This window comes from Schistocerca americana, chromosome 2 (genome assembly GCF_021461395.2).
Source record: "Schistocerca americana isolate TAMUIC-IGC-003095 chromosome 2, iqSchAmer2.1, whole genome shotgun sequence".
NCBI classification, from domain to species: Eukaryota; Metazoa; Arthropoda; class Insecta; order Orthoptera; family Acrididae; genus Schistocerca; species Schistocerca americana.
Genome location: NC_060120.1, coordinates 175,447,018 through 175,466,768, shown reverse-complemented (window position 1 = coordinate 175,466,768; position 19,751 = coordinate 175,447,018). Strand labels below are relative to the sequence as shown.

Sequence of the window (19,751 nt, the reverse complement as noted above, 5' to 3'; positions counted from 1 at the left end):
ATGCGTATTCCTAGCAGTAGACAAATACACCAGCACTCTAGTAACTAATACACTCCAAAGCTCTAGGAAATGAGGATATTGCTACATATGAACAAAAATAAGGGTGGTAAAAGTGAGTATGCCACACAACAGTATATGACTATCAAGAAATTTGTAGAGATATGAAATAAAGCCAGTTAAATGCAAAATCGATGATGGCTGTTATCACAGGCACAAAAAGCAGTTGTCAAGCAGCTTGGAACTTGACAAAAAGTGAGCTCAGTATAGGCAAAGGACAAACCTCAAACCCAACAGATGCAATACTCTTAATGAATACTTTATAATCAGCGCCAGTTCACATTCTTCATTCACTACAAATAAGTCTAATAACTGTACTTTTCCTGTGTCTCTGCTTAACCTGCAACTAGCATGGTGCGGTCTATTTGACCGCGCGCTTTCGTCAATTGCGATGTAGCCAGTTCCCGACCCATTATTGCGGCCATCGGCTCCTTAGCTTCGAGTTTAGTTGCGAGTGGATCGGCAACAACCATGTGTTATTCCAGAGCTTCTGTAATGTGAGTGAAGTCCTTTTGAAAATCGTCGCGGTCATTTTCACCGCCCTACGATGTTTGTGTAATTTTTTCTACAAGTACTTTCCTTATATATTCTCGATATTTAACATTTCACAGCTTTTGAAATATGGCGAAACCTAGTAATTCTATAGGTAAAGGATCTGATGTAAGTAGCAGACACTGTGTGAACACTTCAGACCGAAACTTTGAGGAAACTGTGAGCAGATGGTTGGAGGAATCAGACGATAGTGACTGGGGCGATAACCCCGAAGAAACTGTTCCCATTGTGAGTAAGCATGTCACCTTGTCAGAACAAAGTGCAACAGAAAATTACTGTAGTGAAAGTAGTGATCCATGTGATGAGCAAGGGAGAAACAATTGCTTCTATGGCAAGAATCAGTACAAATGGGCCAAAGCACCTCCGATCCGAGCTGTTAGAACTCCTGCCATAACATCATCATGAAATTTCCATCCACTACGTTGACTACAGGAGATCCAAAAGAACCATTTTCATTATGGCATCTCTATTTTGATGAAGTTCTCGATCACATCTTACTATGGAAAAATGCTAAAATAGATTGCATCAGGCAGAAGTACTGTGACAAAAGCAAAGCTGAACTTCAGAACCTGGATTTGGATGAACTTTTGACTATTTTAGGACTTCATATATATTATTCTGTCTTTAAATCCAACCACTGTGGGATAACAATGGCGATGTTACTGATGACAGTGCCACTACAGCAGAGTAACTAAACACGATTTTACGAAATTCCTTTCCACAACGAAACTCCGTCTCTAAATCTGGCAAAGAACCTGAAGAGATTCTGGTAGTGTGTGAAGTTCACCAGCATCAAGACGCAGTCAATACCTTCACTGCGAGATAACAATTGCGATGTTACTGATGACAGTGCCACTACAGCAGAGTAACTAAACACGGTTTTACGAAATTTCTTTCCACAACGAAACTCCCGTCTCTAAATCTGGCAAAGAACCTGAAGAGATTCTGGTAGTATGTGAAGTTCACCAGCAGCAAGACGCAGTCAATACCTTCACTGCGAGATAACAATGGCGATGTTACTGATGACAGTGCCACTACAGCAGAGTAACTAAACACGGTTTTACAAAATTCCTTTCCACAACGAAACTCCGTCTCTAAATCTGGCAAAGAACCTGAAGAGATTCTGGTAGTATGTGAAGTTCACCAGCAGCAAGACGCAGTCAATACCTTCACTGCGAGATAACAATGGCGATGTTACTGATGACAGTGCCACTACAGCAGAGTAACTAAACACGGTTTTACGAAATTAAATTCACCACCAACTATTATCGTATGAGTCGGGTACGTGTTTGAAATCATATTCAAGTTTTCTTTGAACCTTTCAGCAACAATATCATCTGAATTGGAAGGTCGGTAAAAGGATCCAATTATTATTTTATTCTGGTTGCCAACAATGACCTCTGCCCACACCAACTCACAGGAAGTATCTACTTCAATTTCGCGACAAGATAAACTACTTCTGACAGCAACAAACACGCCACCACCAACCGGGTTAAGCCTATCCTTTCGTAACACCGTTAGGTTCTTCGCAAAAATTTCGGCTGAGCTTATATCCGGCTTTTAGCCAGCTTTCAGTGCTTATAACGATTTGAGCATCAGTGTTTTCAATTAGCACTTGGACCTCTGTTCCTGTATCTACGTTCTTCCTGTGTTCAGTCTGCACCCTTTGTGACTGAAGCCCTTCTTGTGTTTTCCCAAGACCCTCTAACCTAAAACACCGCCCAGTCCACGCCGGACAGCCCCTGCTACCCGTGTAGCCGCCTCCTGCGAATCGTGGACACCTGACCTATTCAGCGGAACCCGAAACCCAACCACCCTTTGGCGCAGGTCGAGTAATCTGCACCCTACACGGTCGCAGAACCGTCTGAGCCTCTGATTCAGACCCTCCACTCGGCTCTGTACCAGAGGTCTGCAATCGGTCCTGTCGACTATGCTGCAAATGGTCAGCTCTTCTTTCATCTTGCAAACAAGACTGGCAGCCTTTACCACTTCTTTTAGCCGCTCGAAACCAGAGAGAATCTCTTCTGATCCAAAGTGACACACATCATTGGTGCCAACGTGAGCAACCACCTGCAGTTGGCTGCACCCTGTGCTCTTCATGGCATCCGGGAGGAGCCTTTCCACATCTGGAATGATTCCACCCGGTATGCAAACGGAGTGCACATTGGTTTTCTTCCCTTGTTGTCAGCCAAGTCCCTAAGGGGCCCCACAACGCGCCTAACGTTGGAGATCCCATCAAGACTGGAAAGTTGCTCAAGTCACACCAGTACCCAAAAAAGAAAAGGGAAACTGCTTGAAAACCACATTGAGGCTGATCATAGAACCAACCCAGAATGACACTGGGTCCAATCGAGGCAGCACTCACGTCCACAATACGACGTCCTTGACACGTTACTGCATAGGCATCTCAACGTGTTAGCAACAATGTTATTGGAAAAGGGCCTTAACATGGGCTGGCATTTAACTATTTACTCATCAAACAGGGCTTTTTCCTTGCTATATGAACTGAAGAAATGAAAGTAGTGACTGGTAGGTTTACTGTCTTGGCTACTGTCTATTATGTTCGCCAAATAATGGTGAAATAATGAAGTTCAAGGTGTTTAAATTAGTGTGATAAAATACAAAGAAGGTCTGGAAAGTTTGGTGAATGATCTCAGAAGATAGGAGAAAAAAGAATTACAAACAGAATTCCTGTAAGGAACTTCGAAGAAATCAGCTAATCACCATTAACTACAACACATTTCTGGCATTGGCTGTGAAGTTGTTGGAATCTGTCAAGAAGCATTTCTTCTGAAATCGCTCGAAGCACCATGCTCGCGCATTGTTTGATATCCGCTTCATAACAGATGAGACCTCACACCATTATAGATGAGACCTGGTGCTACCAATACGATCCACAGATCAACTGACAGTCAATAACATTCAGTAGCATGGTGTTCATCGTTTTCCCCGTCTCCCTCGGGTGGAAATGTATGATACGTTGTATGAACAATGTGCCATTGACTATCGCTTGGTCTCTGAATTATATTGGTAACACCAGATCTCACCTCCTGTAATTATGCGCATATCCATTAATGTGTGACCATTGCCGGCCGTGTGGCCGAGCGGTTCTAGGCGCTACAGTCTGGAACCGTACGACCGCTACGGTCACAGGTTTGAATCCTGCCTGGGGCATGGATGTGTGTGATGTCCTTAGGTTAGTCAGGTTCAAACAGTTCTAAGTTCTAGGGGACTGATGACCTCAGAAGTTAAGTCCCATAGTGCTCAAGGCCATTTGAACCATTTTTGTGTGACCATTGTACGTCGATCGATTCCACAAGAAGTGCTTGCTGTCAGTTGCAGACAGTCTGACAACCGATGTCAGAAGGGTGCTGTAGCTAGAGGTGGCTACTTTGAAGGCCAGTAATGGCTTCTATTACTTTCTGAGACCATTTCAGCGAACTTTTCAGACACATATTGTATTTTTAGACATTACGTTCACTTCTTACACAGATTTAAAATAAAACATTAAAATATGAGTACATACGAGGTGTGTGAGAAAAGTAATGAGACTGACGACACTACGAGCGATTTGGTACCGCTGTGTTGTTCGACTTGAGCAGACTGATGTATTAATCCCTTCCAGATGCTGAGTCCGAGTTTCAGTTCCGTACGGCCATGATGTGATTCTTGGGAGCGCCATCAGTGTAGTTATGCAGTTTTAGGGCAGCGTCATGCAATCAAAATATGTGTTAAACTTGGGCAGTCCGCGAGTGTGACCTTTGAATTGTTGAAACTGGCCCACGGGGAACGTTCCTGATCAAGAGTACAGGTTTTCTGGTGGCACAAATTATTTTTGGAAGGCCGATGACACGTTGAAGATGAACCTCGGTGACGGATTCACTTCAAAAACCGACGTAAACGTTCTACGTGTGCGTACTCTTGTGAGATCAGACCAACGTTTAATAACAATTAGGATGGCGTGTGACCCATTAAACACTTTCACCGTGAGAAAGGTTTATGTCAGAGTGGATGCTGCATCATGACAAGGCCCCATTTCACGCGGCCACTTCCACACAGAATTTTTGACCTCAAAAGGCATTCCTGTTGTTCTAACCCCGCCCCCTCCCAATTCACCTGATCTGAGTACTTGTGACGTTTTTTCCTTCTCTGAAATTGAAAAATATCTTAAAACAAAGTCATTTCGGGACTTGGAGAACATTCAGGAGAATGTGACAGACATGTTAAAGGCCCTAACATTTGAAGCCTTTCAGCGATGCTACCAAGACTGGGAACAACTACACCACCAGTGTATAGCTACTGTAGTGAACAACTTTGAAGGGCAAAATATTGTAAGCTTTTGATCTTGTCAACCATGAATTACTTTTGGAGAAACTACTACGTTATGGGATAAGGGGAAATTGCAATGACTTGTTTAGGTCATATCCTCAGACAGAGTACAGAAAGTAGTGATTACATCAAAAATTGGTGAAAATGCCCAATCAGAGGAGCAAGTTGTAAGACAAGGTATTCCCCAAGGCTCTACACTTGGTCCCCTTTTATTTCCAATATTCATCAATGATCTGCCCCAAAGCATTCAGGGAGGTCTACCAGTAATGTTTGCTGACGACACCAATATACTGTTTTCAAATCACTGTCCTCATCAACTCAACTCCACAATTGCTGATACAAATTGTAGTCTGGTAAACTGGTTGAACAAAAACAAACTTCTCCTAAATGAAGATAAAATAGTGTATATAAATTTCCACTCGATACAAATGGTATCGTCTGCGATAGATGGTATCAGGATTGAGAATGTGCCCATACAGCAAGAAAGAGCCACTCAAATGTGCCTACTTTGCATTTGTACACTCAATAATTACATATTGCATTTCTTTTTGGGGCTTCTCCCATAAGAATGTATTTATTATGCAGAAGCGAATAATTAAGACAATGAAACAAGTACCCCTGTCTTCCACCACTAAACATCTCTTTAAGGAGCTCAGTATTTTGCCAGTGCCTTGTATCTATATTCATGAAACAGTGTTTTTATTCATGAAAATCTCCATATATTTACAAAAAATAGAGATGTTCACTATCATAATACTCGTCATTCCAATGACATATTTATAGCTGATCAACGGCGACATAAAGGGCACAGTAGTGTAAGACACAGGGGAGTACTTCTGTACAAGAAGCTACCTGAAAATGTCAGGTCTTGCCAGAAGGGATTCAGATCCAAAATAAAGTCAATCCTACAGAAGCACTGCTTCTATTCAGTGGAAGAATTTATGAATAGTAATCTAAAACAATTTTTGTAATGTATTTTACTGCATGTGTTAAAATATTACTTTCAACTGAGTTATTTGACTCTATTCACAGATATAACAGTTCCTTATTATGGCTCATCTGCACTTATGATAACATAATGTAAATAGCGTTACTCTGTAATCATTATCTGATCACTATATGTAACATACCAAAAAAGTTATGATTCGCTATTTACAGCATATAATTTATATAAATGTATATCTTAAGAATGTCTATACTTATGCATGTAACTTGATACCTACAAAATAAGTATATTTATTTATCAAAGCATGTTAAATGTAACTTATCCTACATCTATGTGTAACAACACAAAATTTCTGGATGAATAAATAAATGAAAAAAATGAAATTGTTTGAAAAAAATAAAACATTTGGTAGATAAAAAAATCAGTCTCATTATTTTTCTCATACACACCTTGTATAACTAATTATGAGTCCCATAAATCATCAGTGTCGTGTTCTCTTATAAAGGAGAGAGTTTTCCTGCTCTTGTGCTGTAGACGATGGATTTTAGGGTAAAATTCCCGAGGCTCCATTGGTGGGCAGTCTTCGTTCGATAATTAGTGAAGTTTCCCGCATTGATGCAGAAGAAGAGGGGTTATTGGCTACAATTCTTGTCACTGTGTCTATCTATCTATCTATCTATATCCGTATCCTGCACCAGCTGGTACCGGGTCTGGGTGCTGACGAGTCCTCTCCAGTTGGTTCGGTCCTCCCACCACTCTTCTTCCTCCACTTGCTGCCAGGTCACACCTCTTCTTTCCACAGATATTCTCACTCCTGTTTTCTATCGTGTTCTTGGGCGCCCTCTAGGTCTTTTTCCATCCATCTTCAGTTCTTCCATAATTTTGGGGAGTCTCTGCCCACACACCTCTTAACATGCCCAGACCATCTTAATCTCTTTTTTTTTCAATTTCTTCTCTCATACTTTCTTGTTTAAAGTCCTTTCTGATATCTATGTTCCTTACTCCGCCCGTTCTTGTTTTTCCCTTAACTGCTCTGAGAAATTTCATTTCCCCTACTTGCAGTCTGCCCCAGTCCATTTTTGTCATTGTCCATGCTTTGCCTCTATAGGTGATAATCGGGCAGTAATAACTCTTATACATAAGGAGTTTTGCTTTTTCTGAAACTTCCTTATTCCAAATCAGGTGCTTTATTGTTTGGTAGAAATTGCCTCCCTTCTGTAACCTCCTATTAATTTCGTTGGTTATTCTTTCATCACTAGATATTTCACTCCCTAAATAAGTGAAACTGTCTACCACTTTGAGGGGTTCTCCATTCAAGTAATATTTCCGTTGATCCCTTTGTTTCTTACAAATACCATTACTTCACTCTTATCTTTATTTATTTTTAATCCATACCTTTTCATTACTTTCTTCCACGCATCAAGTTGTAGCTGTACATCTACCTCTTTATCGCCCCATATTACAATGTCATCTGCAAAAATCATCTTTTTGTCTTTTTCTTTTACTATATCTGTAACTGCCCTATTCATTCCCTCCGTCACAACATTAAAATGCACAGGAGATAGAAAACTTCCTTGTTTAAGTCCTTGTCTAATTTCGAAGTATTCAGAGTTCCCCAATGATATTCTAATTCTACAATTGTGTCCTTTGTACATTGTCTTTATTACATTAATGTATGCGTCTTCTACATCGATTTTCTTCATTTCTTCCCAGAGTCTTTCCCTGTCATTGTGTAGAAAGGGATTTTTCCTGCGCTTATGCTAGAGAAGGAATACTTGGTTCAAATGGCTCTGAGCATTATGGGACTCAACTTCTGAGGTCATCAGTCCCCTAGAACTTAGAACTACTTAAACCTAACTAACCTAAGGACATCACACACATCCATGCCCGAGGCAGGATTCGAACCTGCGACCGTAGCGGTCGCGCAGTTCCAGACTGTAGCGCCTAGAACCGGAAGGAATACTAGCTAAATGCTGTCTGCTGCTGTTGGTGGAGCTCCGTCTGTCAGCAAACGCTTTCCGTGGAGTCGCACGAAGTACTGTGCTCACGCGTTGTTGGATAGGTGCATCATTACAGGAGATGAGGGCTGATGCTACCAATACGATCTGGAGACCAAGCGACCGTCAATGGCATGGTGTTAATTTTTTTCCCCCGTCTCCCTCGGGCAGAAATTCGTGATGGGTCAAGCCCTCACTGTCCAAAAGACGATCAACCTCGCCTGAATCTTGGATTTTTTTTTTTTTTTTTTTTTTTTTTTGACAGGCGGGGAAGATGATGAACATCAAGCCACTGACTGTCGCTTGGTCTCCGGATCGTACTGGTAACACCAGGTTTCATCTCCTTTAATCATACGGATATCCAATAACGCATGACCATGGTGCTTCGAGAAATTCCACTAGCAGCGTTTGCTGACAGTTTCCAACAGCGTTACTACCGATATCAGAAGTGTTTTCTGGTTAACGGTGATTACTCGGAAGAGCAGTAAAGATATTTTGTTTCTAGCTCTTGTTTCCTTTATTATTCGCCGATCTTTCCAGACGCTCCTTGTAGTATGCTGGAGAATCCCAGTGCAGAAGTGACAGTCACAACCGTTTATCTTTAGTAAAATGGGTCATTAGTATCTATTTAATGTGTATACAGGGTGGTCCATTGATAGTGACCGGGCAAAATATCTCAAGAAGCAGGCATCAAACGAAAAAACTACAAAGAACGAAACTCGCCTAGCGTGAAGGGGGAAACCAGATAGCGCCATGGTTGGCCCGCTAGATGGCGCTGCCATAGGTCAAACGGATATCAACTGCGTTTTTTTTAAATAGGAACCCCCCCCCCCCCAGTTTTTAATACATATTCGCGTAGTACGTAAATGAATATGAATGTTTTAGTTGGTCCACTTTTTTGGCTTTGTGATAGATGGCGCTGTAATAATCACAAACGTGTAAGTACGTGGTATCACATAACATTCCGCCAGTGCGGACGGTATTTGCTTCTTGATACATTACCCGTGTTAACATGGACCGTTCACCAATTGCGGAAAAGGTCGATATCGTGTTGATGTATCGCTATTGTGATCAAAATGCCCAACGTGCGTGTGCTATGTTTGCTGGTCGGTATCGTGGACGACATCATCCAAGTGTCCGGACCATTCGCCGTATAGTTACGTTATTTAAGGAAACAGGAAGTGTTCAGCCACATGTGAAACGTCAACCACGACCTGCAACAAATGATGATGTCCAAGTAGGTGTTTCAGTTGCTGTCGCGGCTAATCCGCACATCAGTAGCAGACAAATTGCGCGAGAATCGGGAATCTCAAAAACGTCGGTGTTGAGAATGCTACATCAACATCGATTGCACCTGTACCATATTTCCATACACCAGGAATTGCATGGCGACGACTTTGAACGTCGTGTACAGTTCTGCCACTGGGCACAAGAGAAATTACGGGACGATGACAGATTTTTTGCACGCGTTCTATTTAGCGACGAAGCGTCATTCACCAACAGCGGTAACGTAAACCGGCATAATATGCACTATTGGGCAACGGAAAATACACCTTGGCTGCGACTAGTGGAACATCAGCGACCTTGGCGGATTAATGTATAGTGCGGCATTATGGGAGAAAGGATAATTGGTCCCCATTTTATCGATGGCAATCTAAATGGTGCAATGTATGCTGATTTCCTACGTAATGTTCCACCGATGTTACTACAAGATGTTTCACTGCGTGACAGAATGACGATGTACTTCCAACATGATGGATGTACGGCACATAGCTCGCGTGCGGTTGAAGTGTTATTGAATAGAATATTTCATGACATGTGAATTGGTCGTCGAATCACCATACCATAGCCGGCACGTTCACCGGATCTGACGTCCCCGGATTTCTTTCTGTGGGAAAAGTTGAAGGGTATTTGCTATTGTGATCCACCGACAACGCCTGACAACATGCGTCAATGCATGTGCGAACATTACGGAAGGCGAACTACTCGCTGTTGAGAGGAATGTCGTTACACGTATTGCCACATGCATTGAGGTTGACGGACATCATTTTGAGCATTTATTGCATTAACGTGGTATTTCCAGGTAATAACGCTGTAACAGCATGCGTTCTCAGAAATGATAAGTTCACAAAGGTACATGTATCACATTGGAACAACCGAAATAAAATGTTCAAACGTACCTACGTTCTGTATTTTAATTTAAAAAAATCTACCTGTTACCAACTGTTCGTCTAAAATTGTGAACCATATGTTTGTGACTATTACAGCGCCAAACGCAGTTGATATCCGTTTGACCTATGGCAGCGCCTTCAAGCTAGACAAGTTTCGTTCTTTGTAGTTTTGTCGTTTGACGCTTATTTCGTGAGATATTTGGCCCGGTCACGATCAATGGATCACCCTGTAGTGTAAGATAGAACTTATATATCAAGAGTTACGTCATAAATCTTGCCTGCAGCAGCGTAACAGGGTTGAAGATGGAGATATAGAGCGTGTACTGGTCTGCGACATTCTCCGTAGACTGCTCAGTGGCGAAGACCTCTAGGAACGCGGCGTGTCCCAAGTGGAAACTGCCCAGCTCCTTCGGCAAAATGTCGAATGCGGCAGAGCTGGCCACTGCCGCGGCGAGGACAACCAATGTCACGCTCGTCATGTTGGAGTCTTGCACCAGCTTCCTCGACCTCCAGCCTTTATGTAGGCCGACACACAATACGTATTTGCAGACCCGCGAAAAAGGATGTTACGCATTTACTTGCTTCTGTCTACCACGCAGGCGTAATTAAGCCACATTTGTGCACGCACCTGTGTTTGTGTCCATAGAGAATGTACATAATTTTTGTACACGCAGGTAGGTGCTGGATGCCTAGAAAGTATACTAGCAGCCACAAATACAGACAACTGCAAATAACTTAATTTGCCAAACGAAGCTCCTTAAAATGCAGGCTGGCCACGTCACATGTGATGCTTGACAATCAAGTATTTTGCTTCGCCGGCTAAACAGATAAGTAGCCTATATTTTAATAACTGGTAGATGTCTAACATGCTGTCAAAGGCACACGTATGATTGATTCTTCGGCAGGAGTTCGCGAAGGAGCAAGTTATAGTTGCCATGTCCCGAGGGGAACACGCTCTTCCTCAAACATTTCAGTCAATTCGCTCGAATAAGCACTATGCAGAGCACAAATCTGGTAATGGAACCAGTGAGTTTGGAAACAGTTGTGTTATGTTTCAATCTGAGGTATATTTCTTTGATGCGACAAGTTCGTAAAGCCGAGCGAACAGTGTTCCTTGTGCATTAACTAACAACATCGATGATTTGTAACATGATGAAAATTTTTCCATGGTTGAATTTTGTTGAAAGCGTTAAACCAACGCAGTATCATTAATGTAAATGGAATGCATAACCTAATGCTCTCCGCTTACGTGTACAGAAAATGGTGACACCTTCAGTTTTATTACGAGAAATACACTATCAGGTATTCCAATAACTCTGGTTCTTTATGAAGTACCGTAATGAATATAACAGCAAGTATAGCTAAATATAGACAAATGTAAATTAATGCATGCCGGCCGTGGTGGTCGAGCGGTTCTAGGCACAGCAGTCTTGAACCGCGCGACCGCTACGGTCGCAGGTTCGAATCCTGACTCGGGCACGGATGTCTGTGATGTCCTTAGGCTAGTTAGGTTTAAGTAGTTCTAAGTTCTAGGGGACTGGTGACCTCAGATGTTAAGTCCCATAGTGCTCAGAGCCATTTGAACCATATTTTTAAATTAATGCAGATGAATAGGAAAAAGAATCCCGTAATGTTTGAATACTCCATTATTAGTGTTGCGCTTGACACAGTCACGTCGATTAAATATTTGGGCGTAACATTGCAGAGCGATATGAAGTGGGACAAGTATGTAATGGCAGTTGTGGGGAAGGCGGATAGTCGTCTTCGGTTCATTGGTAGAATTTTGGGAAGATGTGGTTCATCTGTAAAGGAGACCGCTTATAAAACACTAATACGACCTGTTCTTGAGTACTGCTCGAGCGTTTGGGATCCCTATCAGGTCGGATTGAGGGAGGACATAGAAGCTAGATAAGTTACTGGTAGGTTTGACCATCACGCGAGTGTTACGGAAATGCTTCAGGAACTCGGGTAGGAGTCTCTAGAGGAAAGGAGGCGTTCTTTTCGTGAATCGCTACTGAGGAAATTTAGAGAACCAGCATTTGAGGCTGACTGCAGTACAATTTACTGCCGCCAATTTATATTTCGCGGAAAGACCACAAAGATAAGGTAAGAGAGATTAGGGCTCGTGCAGAGGCGTGAAGGCAGTAATTCTTCCCTCGTTCTGTTTGGGTTCAAAAAATGGCTCTGAGTACTATGGGACTCAACTGCTGTGGTCATCAGTCCCCTAGAACTTAGAACTAATTAAACCTAACTAACCTAAGGACATCACACACATCCATGCCCGAGGCAGGATTCGAACCTGCGACCGTAGCAGCAGCGCGGCTCCGGACTGGAGCGCCTAGAACCGCACGACCACCGCGGCCGGCGTTCTGTTTGGGAGTGGAAGAGGGAGAGAAGATGCTAATTGTGGTACGAGGTACCCTCCGCCATGCACCGTATGGTGGATTGCAGAGTATGTATGGAGATGTATATTTGTGTTACTGAAGGTAATTAATGCACAGACCACTCGTTCCGAAGTATTGAAGCACAACTTCGAAACTTGATGAATAACTGATACAACAGATAATGGAATCGTGAACGACGAATATAGTCAAGTTGGAACGAACGTAGCATTTATTCTCTACGATAGTCGTCGTGAAACACAGGGTCACATTTATGGGCAAGCTATCAGCGTTGCAGCCACAGGCTCAAACCACGAAAATTTAAAATAAAAAAAAATTGTTTTAATACTGTGGTATCGACCCTCTTACAGTCGTAAAAGGCAAGGTCTTTTTTATTTAAGTGGCTTATTCGGCCAAATTTTTCAATGGACTGCTGGTACAAACTAAGTCAGTAGCTTTATTGGTATAAACTGTAAACACAAATTAATCCGACAGCACCATTTCCTGTTTGAGTTTTCCAAATTCCCCCATAACAGACAAAAAATTTCTCCTACATCATACCATTTCAGTAACTTTTTTCCAAATATCTTAAGCCTACCTATTCCTTTCAACGATTACTTGTTATCAGTGTTGGCAGCTTGAAGAGATGGATTTCTGTGTTCAGAGCCGTAGAAGTATCGTACATTCCAAAAATTTGTAGTACGTAAACTAAAATTTTTAATTTGTAAATAAAGACACACAGCGTGACAAAATAATTAAAAAAACCTGCTCTAGGGGCGCCACATTTGCTTTTTCCGTGCGTTTTTCATTGCTCTATCGATTTACCCATTAGCGCACCACCTAGATCTCACTTCGTAACTCGACAGTTCAATCCACTACGCTAGTGCAACACACAAAATCTCTGCCAATGATTTTTACTTATATCTCCTTAAGGTTCTTAACCGGAGATCTGTCACTACCTTACATTCAATTATAATAAATGTCAAAGCGTTTTCGAGAGCTGCTCAGCATTTGAAACAGTATATATTCATCTACATACGTTATAATACTAAAGCCTTCTACAATAAAAGCTTCAAGCAAAACGACGCAATCTAATATGGCGTCTCCTCAGAATTCGACACGACCACGAAGACCGATAAACATCCCAAACGGTCGAAACTTGATTTGTATACATCATAATGATGTCACGGACATGTATGGCTTCAGTGAGCCTAACGTCTCCCACAAAGAGAAAGGGTGTCAATTAATTTGAAGTCATCTTGTGAATATCTAGAAAATTAAGTACGGTATCTGTTCTTTGAACTGAAATGTCAGAGATGGCATTAGTAGTAAGGCTAGGCAGATAAAATCCTCCATCAGTTCCCCAATACCGAAATTTTCTTACCCAAAAATTTCCGGAAGTTTCCCATTTTCCCAAAAGTTTTTCAAAAAAATATTTTTCCCCTAAATTGCGAAAAGATACCACAATCTGGACTCGCTGTTAGACAGTAAGATAGTTTGAGACTTTCATTTTAATGTAGATCGTTAAATATCAGTAAATTTTATTTGGTCGTTAAATTCCTTGGGCAGTCTATATTTGCCTAACAAATTTGTTTGCTTACACACTACTTGATGAAAAGCATGCGGACACTCCCGTGTAATGGGGATCAGCTAGTATAAAACGAGGAGAGACTGTACTGTGTTGGCAGCAGAGTAGCTGTAAGGCACAGTCCGTTCTGGAACAATGTTGCGGGTATATTTTGCGGGGCTGCCCTCGCATCTGTTCAGGATAGCCCCGCAACAAAGAGTCTTATCCACTAGAGATGGGTCGAACTCGTTCATTCCCGTGAACTACTTCATTCATTTCACTCTTTGCCGTGACGCGTTCAAATGAATTAGTTCGTTCATGAAGTACGGAAGCCTGGCGAAGTTCGCCGCTCAGCTGCGGCTACGCTCGCTTCGCCTCGCTCGTACAATAAAGCTTCGTAATACTTCATAATTTTACCAACAGATGGCCGAACTATGCAGTAACGCGCACGCAACGTTTTACGCCCTTACAGCATCTGAGTTAAATAGAGCATGGTCGAAGGGGACAAAGGAAAGATAAACAGAGAAGCCTGTCACATATAAAGAAGGTATTACATTTAATCTTGCTCGACATTTTCTCACGAAGCGCCCAAATGAAACATTATTTGTTGTATTCGTGGACTGAAAACTAGGGCTACCAACGAAATGCAGTTCAATTTTATGCTCCTTTAAAAATTTAATTCAAAATGGAATGAGTATGTTTACCACTGTCACAAACTCTATATACCTAGTTAAGTAATTATTGAGTTTTCCTGTAGATTTTATTTTTGTTGAGAATAATAACCTTCCAGATTCAAAACGTAAACTGTCACCTGTAGTCATTGGTACGATTTCAGGTAAAATCCCTCTTTCAGTGTTATTAACAAACCTTTTATTTTCATGTTGGCTGTGCGTGCTCACACAGGCAGCCTCTTCGTTTGTATCTTTAATATTGATTTGTCTGCAAGCGCTGCCAACGGTAGGCTACCCGTAGACGCGAAGAATAACTGAACTGCACAAATAGTCACGGGTAATGATGTCAGCATTGCAGGAAGCAGCTCCCCAACCCTTCCTAAACCTGTCATTCCCCACAAACACCGCGCGATTCGCCGACAGGCAGTAGTGGGAGGACTAAAGGGAAGGGAGGATGAGTGACGAGCGTCGATGTAGTTGGAGAGGGAGAGGGGAAGGTGAGTGAACTACAAAAAAAGTGTGGAATGTGCTATCTGTGAAGAGTTTGAAGTACCAGTTCATTGTAATTGAGTGGTTAGTTCACACTTCAATGCAGTGAAGCGTTCATTTGAACGCTTCATTCACGAGCTCCCCATCACTATTATCCACACTACAAGGGGCAATTCTGCTCTAAATGTTTCGGGAACTAGCCTACGCTGGCCTCTGTTTCGCTTTTAGATCTGACTAAAAATCGAAATAAACAAAACGGAAAAAGTGGTGGATACGGAAGCAATTCAGTGTTACCAACGGACCATTCCATGATCGAAGTATTAAAACTGGAAGATGGCAATGGGTTTGTCAATTTTTTAAGGTTGTTATGACAGCCAATGACTTTGAACATCTTCTACGACTGGTAGAAATTTTAGAATTTCGATTTCGCCAATTGTGAGGTTTGCAACTACCCTTTATATACCTTACCAGTGGCGATTCCTTTACAAGTCTCATGTATACTTTCAAGATTTCTAAGCAAATCACATCTTTGTTTGCCCCAGAAGTGTGTGAAGTCATCATCAGCGTTTTGAACTCATGCATCAAAGTACGTGGAAAACTTCTCATACTCAGCGCAAGGACCGGTTTCAGAATTGAGAGATGGAGAAATGATATCGTTACTGCTATCTAGAGACTGATTATCGTACGGAGGGGAATGTCCAAAGTTGTGAAGAGAAAAAATGGTGGAATGAAATATCTCGCGTCATTGCTTGATCAGTACGGTTCATACCCGAATCATGGACATATTGTAAAGGAACTTAATAATTTTTTTCTTATTGTTAAATGTATAGATAAATTATTCGACTCTCACACTAAAGATCCACTTGAAAAGTATTTATCACTGACTGACAAAAGAAGCTTTACGCTCTTCGTTTATTAGTTTTAGTATTAGTTACCTTTCGATCTTCTCATGTCCTGATGATAAGACGTGCTGTGTAATTTTAAAGTGAAATTGTGTTAGACAATGAAAGCAATTTCGAAACAGAACGACTTTCTCACTTACGATACCATGGATCCCAGGCCCTGTAACTCTGGAAGATTAGTATTATTTTAATTTTATATGGAGAATTTAGATGGAGACGACGATCTTCACGTCGGCGCTGCTCAACAATAGAGGTTCGTGAATGTGTTCATCTCTTTCCCTTCGCAACCGTCACTTTCAATATGTAGGTCATAGGCCTATTGTCCGCGACATTCAGAACCTGCAGTCTTTCTTTTCATTTAATTAGGAAGTCCGATAATTTTCTTTCTTAGATGAATAAATGCATTTTAATCACAATACTTTTTACCTAGGCCACGGGGAATGATAGTACTTACAACGTACATGCCTCTATCTCGATCATACTTTCGCATACAACTGAGTGTGTACCGACGTAATTATACTTATGACCCATTTCCCTTACAGTATTAATTCTTATTTTGAACCACTCACTCGCGAATGTACGTGCCCTCTTGTTTTGTGTAGTCATTCCTTAATATCATTACTTTTAATATTCAGTAGCTTAGTTTCCACAATTGACCTTTGCCTGTGCGCAACGGCGCTTCACGCGAAATATTTATTAGGCAACATTCATACGCTCTCTCATTTCAAAATTACGACACCGGCTGACTAAGCTTCTAACAATTTTAACAGGGAGGTTACAATGGCGACCGAGTGCCATGACCTTTGTTTCAGAAAAAAATAGTACAAATTTTAAGTTGATATATTTAAGTAATTTTTTCCATCCATTATTGCGACTATAACCATTTGTTCCTGTTACATGTTAAGCCAACTGCGTACCAGATAAGAAAATTATTACCGAAATCAGTCCATAAAATTCACAAATATTTATCCTATAAAATAATTTAGGAAAGAAGGAACTTTTGGAATGTTAAACGTTAAACCTACTATCAAGAAAACTGATCGGCAAAAGAAAAACGTAAGGTAAGCTTGAAATACTGCTTTCTATTTATGCTATCATAAGCTGCTTTGAAATCTATAAAGAGGTGATGCGTGCCAACCCCGTATTCGTTTGTTTTTTCCAGGATTTGTCTTAAGGTGAATATTTGATCTATAGTTGACTTCCTGGGAAGAAATCCGCATTGGTACAGCCCCGTCTCTCTCTGTATGATTGGGAGTATACTGTTGAATAGTATATTAGAGAATATTTTATATACCAAATTAAGTAGTGTGATCCCTCTGTAATTGCCACACTCCATCTTATCTCCTTTCTTATATATGGGACATATGATACCCTCTTTCCATTGTTGGAGCATTTTCTCCTCTTTCCATATTCTGGTGACCATTTTCAGAAGGCTTCGTTCCAGCTCTCTTCCTCCTTGCTTAAACAGTTCTGCTGGAATACCATCTGTCCCTGCCGCCTTGTTGTTTTTCAGTTTCTTCATGGCAGTGTTCACTTAGTCTATATTTGGTGGGGTAGTGTTGTTGTCTGGGCCCTCTTCCCCATTCGTTTCTGTTGGATTCCCTGGTATAGTTATTGTAGGGTTGAGGAGGCTATCAAAATACTTGCCCCATTTTCGCATATTCCCTTCTCTTCACTTATTATATTCCCTGTCTCATCTTTTATTAAGCTTGTTTTACTACCAAAAGGCTTCCGTGCGCATTCACCCCTCAATAGAATTTTCTTATTTCATTTTTGCTTATCATGAGCTCCATATCTTTGACACTTGCTTTCATCCATTCTCTCTTTTTTCTTTGGTGAGTCCTCTTTTCAATCCTCCGTTTTTCTTTGTATTCTTCTACTATATTCCTCGTACAGTGTGATCGCCGTGTCTTTCTATACGCTTTGTTCTTTCTTCAGTTACTATTTCGCATTCAGTATCAAACCATGATAATCTCACTTGTCTTGTCGCAATTCCAAATATCTCTCTTGCCGATGTCTCCACAGTTTTTTTTTTTAATCGCTTCCCACTGATCTTCGATATTGTTATATTCTCCAACGTTTTCCAGAATCCGAGTTATCTTCTCCTGTTACTGTGTGATCTTACTGAAATACAAATAATTTTTCATCTTTATACACACGTTACAGTGCAAATACGCTGTTGAGGTACGATTTGTAAAAGTTATATGAGGCAAACTTAACACCGTCTCTTACAATAAAAAAAAAAGAATATGTAATTCCTTACAGGTGGCGTTCTTCGAGATGCTACGAGACTTCAACCTGCGATGAGAAGCAACTAAGTTACGCTAATGTCACTACGACTTACGATCTACGTTATAAAATATTACCAAGGACACTGAGAAGTTTGACGCTCATTAACACCAGAGGTTTTTGATAATTTGTCTTTTCTTCAACATGAACGTACTAAGAATCTACATTGACTTTAGAGGAATATATACCATGATTTTCTCTTATGTTTGAGTTGAAGATATTTTGTGAAAGAAGTAAAGTAAGGAGTGACTAAGGTCACCAGTGATACAATGATGAACACACAAACATGAAAACATGGACAAACACAGACACAGATTTAGGAAGCAGTATAGCGTGCAGCTGCCAAGCTTCATTACGTCTGTTGTTTGTACTATCTAGCATTTTAATTTTCTATTTGTATGTCTGAATTTAGGTATAGTGATTTATTTATGGGTTTTTATTTCATTCTACTTGTTTTTGTTGTGTGTACCGTGCGTTGTTACAGTGTTGGGTGACGTAAAGATAAAATCCCCCCCCCACAGTAACTTGCAGGTATATTTTTAGTTAATGAGCAGATTTTGCCTCATTTGGAGACAATTTCTATAAGCATTTTTGGTGCATTAATTTTAGGTACCATCCTTTCCACGTTTAATTGCGTTTGTAGCACAATCTTGAGTTAGGGAAGTGCTGTGGTTCTCGAAAACGTGTTCTCTTATACCCTGTGAGATGCAAGATAGTATCGCGATCACGAACTGTAGTACTAAAGGCAAGTATTTTCTGTGAAAGCATTCACCTACTGTGACGTCGCGAGTCAATACGCGGTAACTTTGTTGTAGTAAGCTACTTGGCAGAACAGTCCGTAGCATTGGGAGCCGTTGGCTGCGAAAGAGACAGCCTGTTGCGTCTTAGCAATGACTCATTTGCACCTGTCGCTATGCTAACTGTGGGAAGCGGTATCTGCGTCACTTCGAGTGACTGAATATTCAAACCCTTCAGAATCTACATAAACTATATTACATATTATTTAACATTGTTTAAAGTCGATACACTGCCTTTTGTTATTCAAGAGAATATGGTATAAACATTTCGGCCTTCTATCTGTCATAGTTTCAGAGTCAGAGGAAATTATCTAAAACACCCAAAACCGACACTTAGACTAAAAAACTCGGTTAGGAATATTAATAGTTTATCTCTTAGTATCATTTGAAATCATTACTGGAGTTCACCAAATGACACGTCAATTTATTTGGATTTTCATATTAAAAAAGTTAACTACTTTTCATTTTCGTAATATAAAATCCAGAAAAGATTATTATTTAATTAATATCTATTTGTTTTGTTGTTGTGGAATGTATGTGAATGAGTGAGAGTGTGTAAGTGGGACATATGTAGAAATTCTGTATTGTATATTGTACCACATT

General features: G+C 40.9%; 1 protein-coding gene across 1 annotated transcript in view; it reads right to left on the bottom strand.

Annotated features, from left to right (window-relative positions):
* The window catches only part of LOC124595284, a 72,599-nt gene extending 62,044 nt beyond the window's left edge, over window positions 1–10,555 (bottom strand). The window contains exon 1 of the mRNA XM_047133968.1: window positions 10,331–10,555. Within this exon, the coding sequence (XP_046989924.1) occupies window positions 10,331–10,531 (201 nt within the window). The 5' untranslated portion in view covers window positions 10,532–10,555. The remainder of the gene's footprint in view (window positions 1–10,330) is intronic.
* Between the last annotated feature and the right edge of the window lie 9,196 nt (window positions 10,556–19,751).